The sequence below is a fragment of the Anastrepha ludens genome, chromosome 2, assembly GCF_028408465.1.
Source record: "Anastrepha ludens isolate Willacy chromosome 2, idAnaLude1.1, whole genome shotgun sequence".
Taxonomy (NCBI): Eukaryota; Metazoa; Arthropoda; class Insecta; order Diptera; family Tephritidae; genus Anastrepha; species Anastrepha ludens.
This window is the reverse complement of record NC_071498.1, coordinates 72688752-72697840: the sequence shown is the minus strand read 5'-3', so window position 1 is coordinate 72697840 and position 9089 is coordinate 72688752. Positions and strand designations below refer to the sequence as shown.

Sequence of the window (9089 nt, the reverse complement as noted above, 5' to 3'; positions counted from 1 at the left end):
GCCGAAAAATGGGGTTGGTCAAATAAATAGCCCTTCTGCCCCTTTTTTGGCATAAAAGTGCTCAAGTCAGTGACACCTGATTATGAGTGGTCAGTTTGTTGAGTGCATTGTTACACTCTATTAGGACTTTTGACTTGAATGTGAAGCTATTCAAGGCTTTGAGAACCGATTGTTCGAAAGTATTGTAATTTTTACTTTCTCGAACCCTCTTTGGATATGATGTCCACTGTTTGCATTATGGCGAAGCGCTCCGCATGGAAAATTGTGGTATCTGTACTTAGTGTTAGGGATTTGAGTGCTCTAGGCCCCACTATTCCTGCTCTGCTACTCCTTGAAGCGTTTTGGAACCATCTGTCTGTTTGCTTGTTTAACCATCTGTGTACCATTTTTGTGAGTCATCATTTATTCATGTTGAATTAGTGTTCCACTCTGCACTAGACGGGAAGGTAACCTTGTATCTCTTTATAAAATTGAGTACGGGTTCCGTGCGGTCATTCGCCTGGGTTATGCATACTGCATGCTGAACCCTGTTCAAGATATTGAGGTGTCCAGTAAGATCACCCGGTTTTCTCTAAGTTTTTCTTTCATATGAAAAGAGAGTGCTTGCATAGCAGCTTCCTCTTGTATTGCTAAATGTAGCGGTGGTAAATTTAAAAGCGCTTAAATGCCAGCAGTTGGGGTAGTTCTCATGACCCCTGTTATGCTTAGGCACGCCAGCCTTTGTAGTTTACATAATTTTGATATAGCAGTAGTCTGATTTGTGTTAACCCACCATGTCAGGGCCCCATATAGTACAATAGGTCTTACCATTTTGATGTAGATCCAGAAGGTCAGTTTAGGGTTCAGACCACAGGATTTACCCAAGAGTTTTTTTGTTGTCCAAAGGTTTTTCATTGCCTTTTTTATTATTGAGTTGAGGTGGGTCTCCCAGGTGAGTCTTTTATCCAAGATAATTCCTAGATATTTAACCTCTTCCTTTAGAGGTACGTCTATTCCATTTATTCCCAGGATGCGTATATTTAGAACCCTTTTCCTGGTAAATGGGATAATAGTGGTTTTGGAAGGTTTGATTGATAAGTTATTGAAAAACTTAAAATAATTTTATTAAATTTTCAAAAATATGTTTAGATTTGAACTACCTTTACATACGTGCACGGATATGTGATTCGAAATAGTGGCAGCTTTGTAGTTGGCCGCCGAAAGAGCGATAAGCGTGAAACGCTGAAACCCTGCAAATCGTACGCACATATACTTATACATACATATGCACATTCGTATGCTTGTAAATATTTACATATATATCTATATATTTGAAGTTGGTCGCCTACTTTCTCACAACTGGACCACAATTAACTAGTTTATCAATTAACACGTCAATATTTTCACAAAAGTGATACTGTTACTTGGGCCCCTCAGTGCTGTGAGAAAAATGCGAATTTCTTTGAGTGCTACTTGGTATTCATAACAATAAAGACGATATCAAACGCAAAACTACAACACCTCCTCACATTATTTGCTTGTGTGCATATGTGTGTGTGATCATATACAAAAGCGTGTTAGTTACACCCCAAACAGTTAAGCTTTGCCCAAGTTCACCTGAGCTCAACTGATATCCCAAATCAAAATCTATCGGGTTGGCTGCTGCTCGACAGATTCATTTGCGTTTTTTTGCTTGCTTTTTCGGATTGAGCAGAAACAAAAAAAAAAATAAATATAACACGCTTTGAATTAGATGAGCACTTTGTATACTCTTTGTGGTTAACATAGCGGCTAACAAACTAAGGCTGAATTGCTGAGCTGAGAAGAAGTCCGTTGCTGAGCTAAACGTGCACAGTTCGAGCTGTCCAAAATATTTTGTAGACCGCTTTCAAATGGATCATAACTGAAACCAATAATTTGCACTTACTAGTACGTTTTCGGCAGCTGATTAGGTAAAGCGCCTGCGGCAAGACAGATACAATTTTGTTTTGCCAAATACCAGAGTAGTTATAAGCAAAGGTGTTAAGAAATTTGTTAAAAATTTAGAAAAATTAATTGAAAACAAAATTGTAACAAATACAAAATGGATTTCGATTCGTTGCTGGAGAAATGTGGAAATTATGGACGTTATCAGTTTTTGTTGTTGCTCGTGTATGGTTACACAAATATAATGTCCTCGATGCATTACTTTGCACAAACGATAATTAGCTTTACGCCCGAGCATTGGTGAGTGAAAAGTGCAGAATATGTGAATACCCCTAAGCGGGGTGTTTAGAGAAAAGTGTAAAAAACTAATAGTTACAATATGAATAAATTAACTTAAGCAAAATTTAGTTAAAAATGTTAAGTTTTTTTAATAATGCCTTGGATGCCGACCACTGACCGTAGAGGAGAGATCGCTTTTAGAAACACCGCTTTCTAGCATTTAATATTTTAGGTCCCCAAAGGGCATATTGACCTGGACTAACCATTTGGGAGTCACGCACAATTCTACTCGGCTACCCGACTAGAATTACAGTGAGGCATGCCGAAGAATCAGTTAGTCCCGAATTAGGCAGCCCTTACTGAGGCACGCCTCACTATTACCTTACCAGGCAAGGCAAAGATTGGCATGCCAGAACAATATCAAATTTGGTTGTGGTCACGAAAATCTGTGCCTAAGTGAGGCAGGCATAAATTGGAATCCCTAACTGATTTGTAGAAGGGCATCCGGAGTATTACCGAAGTTCGGTTTTTCGAACCTGCGCCTAATGAGGCAGATGCGTGGCGATACCTTTCGGGACTTGGGCCTAGTTTGGCTGCCTTATGAGGCGCAAATTTGGAATGCGGTCTGCCTTATTTGCGCCTAGTCACCGCCTTACCAAAATTTCTACTCGGCTACTGATATGCCTTTGTCAGATATAACATTAGCCACTGATACGAGTATGAGCTTCTCTACCATTCATATTCTTGGGCGCCGCATAGATTCAGAAATTCATTTTTGAAAGCTGTTTAGGAAACCTACCTTTACTGGCGGCTTCAAGACGGATAATGAAATCGGAATTAGTGATCACAAAATGATGCCAAATCCAATTCCATGTACAAAAGTCAAGCAGATGAAGAATCTCGTGGAAAACGTTTCAACGGTCATTTGTGCAATTCAGATATCTGCTAAGAACTAAGTGTTGACCGAGAAGTTAAAAAGGGAAAACGGGCATTTCATTTCCAAACTGACCGTTCAACCATTTTGTGTCTTTGCAAACCTTATTTTACGACAAAATTTTATAGAAAACAAGCATAGGATATGATCATCGGTCCCATCGAGAATAGGCATGTTTTGTCTGAATGAAGAAAATAATGTAGCAAATTGTCTCTGTGTCTGGAGCACGCACATCCATATGCCCTTTATATTGGAAAGCCGCCTTAGCCGCTCCTGGTGTGCAGTCAGTAGATTTTGCATATATGTAGGTGATCCATCCCATGACAGTCGGTTCCACGTTACCGCAACTACCCCGATTTGTATTCGGTCAAGGACTGTCACAGCAGCACGTATGGGGAATGTTTAAGCTGCCACAACAACAAAAACTACATATATCTGATATGTAATATTGCGGTCGATAGGAATAGTGAAACATCTGACTACACTTTTAGCAAGGCTACTTGTTCAGGTCCATGTGGGAGGGATTTAAAAAAAAAAAACGAAATACAGTCTCCGTGTGCTGAACATTCGTAGAGGAAGTCTTGAATGAGGCTCCTACCGAAATTGTAAGGTCTCCAAAGTGACACATAAAGTCGAATTTCTTAATTTTCTTTAAATTACTTGAAAAAATATAAGGAGCCATAAAAATTATGTTTTTGTATAACAAAATAACACTTCAAGGATAATAGAGCCGGTTATAACACTTAAACTTTCAACAGTCTAACCTACACTGAGGAAAAAGTTTCGTCGTTATTTAACATTAGCAAATTTACGTATGGTCGCTTAGCTTTGCTCATCTAGTTAGCCACTCGGGTGGTAATTACAAATGCAAAACTGTGAATCGTGTCAATTCGAATTTTATGCAAATAAACTAAATGTTTATATTTGCCTTATTAACACAAAATTTCATTTGCATAAGTATGGCAAAAGAGGGAATATATTTGTTTCTTCATAACACCAGTTTGTCAAGCGACTTTTATTAAATAAACCCCAACAAATTTTTTAATCGAACCAACAATATTTTTACTTATATAAATTCACATATTTGTATTTAGCTAAAAAACGACTAAGAAATCCCCTTGAAGTAATTTGCACTGATTTCTAATTCAACAGGTGCCACCACGAGCTGCTCGAGAATCTCACATACACGGAAATACGCGATATCTACGCACAAACCGATAATCCATCGTGCACATTATTGGATGATATTGTGAATGGCACACCGATTGCAGCGGATTTTGGTGAATGCGAAGATTGGATATTTAAATATGACAAAGGCTATCAAAGCGTCACTACGGATGTGAGTCAAACGCTGTAATATTTATACCTATATACGGATATGCACACAACAACCAAATAACAATAGTCTTTAACACTCTCAGCATGACAAAGAAATTAAAAAATAAACTCGTTGGCTAAAACTTATAGTTCAAATCAAGCAAACAGTTAACCTTCGTGTTTTTACACCACCGACAACGAATGCTTTTGCTTCTCAGACGCTTTTACTCCGTTTCCGGCCAACCAGTGGCGCCAACTTGCGAGAATGAAAGCCCATTTTTAGTACTTCGTCTCGCAAAACATAATTAAGAAGTATGATGCCTTAAGAGAAGGGGACAGGGAGTTAACTCCCACGGTGGAAAAAAAAATTAGAAGAATTTGCTGAAAACAAGCAAAGAGTCAGAATTGTTTTTATTTTCCATTCAACTAAATGTTTCGATTTTTAATCTTTTGTACAATAGATGTTTTCTTCCTTTTATGTCACTTGCTCCTCTCTTCCTGACCTGACACTTGACCCATTCAGCACGTCTTGAAAATAGGAAGAACATTTTCAAATATATAATCCCTTACATTTCAAAACCATTGAGTTACGCCGTGAGTGAAACACTGCAGGAGTAATGCTTAAAAAAAGTACTTTCGACTTCAAATTTAGCGAGCTTTTCCCCATCACCATTATAGCGAATGTGTTTTGACATTGAGGCAGTTGATTCAGCGTTTAAAATCAAAACAAAAAATCACATCTGAGTGCAACATAGGCATGAACAAATTTTTAATTTAACAATGTATGCAGTTCAGAGGCAGCTTGCAGGGCTTCGTATATTGTTAACAAACGTCCTATTTTATAAAAAATTAACCAATGTAACAATCCCAATGTTACGTGAGAGAAACTATTAGCGTTTTTTTCCTTAAAAATCCATTCAAAAAATATTGTCCCCAGCCAAAGGACAAAAAAGGGGCCGAAATTAACCTTTCATGTGTTTTTTTTTATTCCTGTAAAGAAAAAAAAACATACAAGCAAATTTTCCTCGCAGTATTCTAAATAAAATTATTTAAATTACTATTTTTTTTCTGAACTCCAGCGTAATAAGAATATACTCGATTTTTTGTAGATTAAAATGAAATTTTATTATGTAGTTAACTTGGTTAGGTTAGGTTAGGTTAGCCTGGTTGGCAATAAGCCGCGCATAGACCTTTTGGTCCCTAGCGATACCAGATGGAGACCGACCTCTATGAATACCTGAAGTAGACATCATGTAGGATGTCAGCGCTTTTGGCGAATCTAAGTAGAGCTGGGAGCTCCGCTTTTGAGACGTCTTCCAGACCATCAATAACAGTGGCGCTCCCAGGCATTTTAGTCGCGTTTTAATAATGCCGGACAAGCGCACAGAAGGTGTTCTAAAGTCTCCTCTACATCCTCTCTGCATTTTCTGCATTTGTCCGTGTTAGCAATCCCTATCTTGTACGCATATGCAACCAATAGATCCTGTGACCTGTTAGCATACTTATGATAGTTCTGCATTCCTTTCGCGAGAGCGTAAGTACGAATGGAGTCAGTTTTTTGTCGTTAGTTCTACATATAATATAACTTTTGCTGTTTTGCATGTGGTCAAGTTAGTCCACCTAGCTTCCACTTGCCTTTTCATGTGGTCGTCCATTTCGTTGTATATTGTGTTTAGCGGTTTTGGTATGCCCTTCTCTTGCTCAAAAGGTAGTCTAACAGCACTTTTTGCTATATCGTCTACTATTTCGTTCCCCATAGTGCCTTTGTGACCAGGTACCCAGTAGATATGCAGCCTATTGTTTCCGGCTAGCCTTTCTATGGCCTCCCTGCTCCGTTGAACATTTTTGGACTTAATACAATGTGAGCTTATTGCTCTTATTGCTGCTTGACTGTCCACGTATATATTAATTGTTGAGTTCTTTCTTGTTCTAGTGTAGGCTAGCTCCGCGGCCCTCCCCACAGCAAAAACTTCCGCTTGGAAAATACTGCTGTGGTCTGGCAGCATGATAGGCTGCCTTATTCCTAGTTTTGAGCAGTAAATACCCGCTCCCACTCCGTCTGGAGTTTTCGAGCCGTCTGTATAGGTGTGAAAAGTTCTATGGCCAGGCTTCATGCCTTTGTGCCATCCCTCCTCTTCAATTGTAGTTAACTTGGTTAAGTGACACTTAAAGTTGAGAAGTCTCCTCTCAATGGGTAAAACTTTTAATAAATGTATTGTTAGTTGAGGCTTGAGCTCTATTATAATGTATTTAAGACAAGCATTCAATTTCTCAAGAAGATTAAGGATTAGAGCAAACTTGAAAAAGTCATAAACAGTCTGAGTGAAAGGGTTTTGATCAATGACCTCCACGCATCCATATAAACAACCTCCGGTTCTCAAAACTCCGGCCCTTTTCTCCGTTCGTATTGATAATTTTTTACTAATTCATTTCACTCTCCACCTCCAGCTTAAATGGGTTTGTGACGATGCTGTCAAGGGTGCGATTGGCCAATCTTTTCTGTATGTTGGTTCTGTATTGGGCACCATATTATTTGGTTTTCTAGCGGATAAAATTGGACGTTTACCATCGATGATGTTGAGTACTCTTATCGGTGCTGCAGGTGATTTTATCACTTCATTCGTGACTACACCACATGCTTTTGCAGCGAGTCGCTTCATCTCAGGCATGAGCATCGATACCTTGTTCTATCTCAGCTACATAATGGGTGAGCAGTATACGAGTATTAACATAACAGTAATTGCTTGTATTTTAAAAATTTATTCAACTTTCGCTCCTTTTTATACAATAGTTTTCGAGTATTTGGACCCGAAGAAGCGCACCTTTGGATTGAACATAATTATGGCATTATTCTACTGCTTCGGTCTGGTTATGTCACCATGGTACGCCATATGGGTGGGTAGTTGGCGCAAATATTTGCTGATTGCTTCACTACCAGCGCTGCTGGTGCTCATCTATCCATTTTGTATAGTCGAGAGCGCGCAATGGTTGGCCACCAAAGGCGACTATAAAGGCGCTGTGCGTTGTCTTAAGCGAGTGGCCAAGTTTAATAAGAGGGAAGTTGAGGAATCGGTTTTCGATCAATTCATATCGCACTATGAGGAAAAAATGGCTGAAGAGCATAAGGAGACCGAAGAGAAGGATACGTTTATGGGTCTCTTTAGAACACCGCGATTGCGCACCTTTATCATAGTATTATTCATAAAATCGTGAGTGCTATTTTCCTATTTCTTAAAATGTTCGCAATTATATTTTACTTTTCTTCACACTATTTCTTGACAGCATGATCACCACGATCTCCTACGACATTATCAGCCGCAATATGGAGGGCTTCGGCTCATCGCCCTTCCTACTCTTCTCACTCACGTCGATGGCGTATATACCGGCTGGTCTCACAATAATCTTACTTCAAAATCGTATTGGCCGCAAAGGCATGGCTTGTGGTTCACTATTTGTGGGCGGTTTGATCACTGCCGCGACAGGCATACTGATTGCGCTGCTGGACTTGAAGGAGCACGCTACCTTTTTGGCTTGCATTATTGGCTTGGGCCGCTATGTGGCCATTGTTTCGTATGAGGCGGAGGCGCAATACGCTGCCGAAATTATACCGACTAGCGTGCGTGGGCGTGGCGTGGCTAATGTGCATGTGGTGGGCTATGCATTCAGCTTCTTGAGCGCCTATGTAATTTATTTGAGTAATCTTTTCAAACCACTACCTTCGATTGTCTTAGCAGTGCTGATGTTGATCGGAGCGGCGTTGTGTCTACTATTGCCGGAGACGCTGAATCAGTGAGTTGGCGAACGCGCTCGTGAAATTGCGAAATGTTTGAAATATTTGAAAACTTTAAATTTTGATTCTTTTTTGCAGGAAATTGCCAGAAACACTGCTGGATGGCGAGAATTTCTGTCGAGATCAAAAATGGTATTATTTCCCATGTTTAAGTAAAAAGCAGAAAAACGAAGTGGAGGTGACAAGGCTGTGAGAGTGCAGCAAAGCAGCGAATAATCGCTTTAAAAATTATGAATTTTAAAAATTTACATTAAATTTCCGACTCAATGATTTTATTTTTCATTGATGAGTGTTTTTTATTTTATTATAGTGTTTAATATAGCCGTGTGTGCATAACAATGTATGTATAAGTTAGGTGTATGTATAATATTTAAACTTTAAATTCTTAGATATAATACTTTCACACATAAACAACAATTCCAGTTCCTATCGTGACTGTAAACTACAAAATATTTAGAAAATAACTGTGTTTGTAGCGTAATTTTTTTAAGAGAAAAGTAATAAATGAACACTGAACATTAAGGAAAGTTAATTTGATTATTTTCTTTGCTTTCCAGCAATTTTTCAAGCTGTTGCATGCATACATATACATATATATATATATATATATATTGCGCTTATCGGACATGATCAATCTGGCTTAAACGTGACGCTTGATGCATAAAAAGTCAATCTCATCAATTGGAAGCCGCTGAATAGACTCATTAATATTTGGAGATTTATTTTGGAGAGAGTTTCATTGAAAAAATAATCAAAACAAATGCCACAAAAGCATGATGCCACATTCGATACGAGTATCATTTACTAGCAACTCGATTTTTCAGTAACAGCGATCGCACCCATCGCACTAATTCAATCGTCATA

General features: G+C 38.8%; 1 protein-coding gene across 1 annotated transcript; it reads left to right on the top strand.

The window, feature by feature from the left end:
* The first annotated feature begins 2062 nt into the window (after nt 1–2062).
* Nucleotides 2063–8705, top strand: LOC128871813 (organic cation transporter-like protein). The gene is made up of 6 exons (XM_054113896.1): nt 2063–2205; nt 4271–4457; nt 6884–7142; nt 7227–7644; nt 7718–8224; nt 8304–8705. Exons 1-6 carry the CDS (start codon nt 2063–2065, stop codon nt 8416–8418), a joined length of 1629 nt encoding a protein of 542 aa, XP_053969871.1. The 3' UTR covers nt 8419–8705.
* The last annotated feature ends 384 nt before the right edge of the window (nt 8706–9089 follow it).

Coding starts and splice junctions, on each gene's coding strand:
- LOC128871813 (XM_054113896.1), top strand. CDS start 2,063: ATGGATTTCGATTCGTTGCTGGAGAAATGTGGAAATTATGGACGTTAT. Junction 4,458..6,883: donor ATCAAAGCGTCACTACGGAT/GTGAGTCAAACG, acceptor CTCCACCTCCAG/CTTAAATGGGTTTGTGACGA. Junction 7,143..7,226: donor CTATCTCAGCTACATAATGG/GTGAGCAGTATA, acceptor TTTATACAATAG/TTTTCGAGTATTTGGACCCG.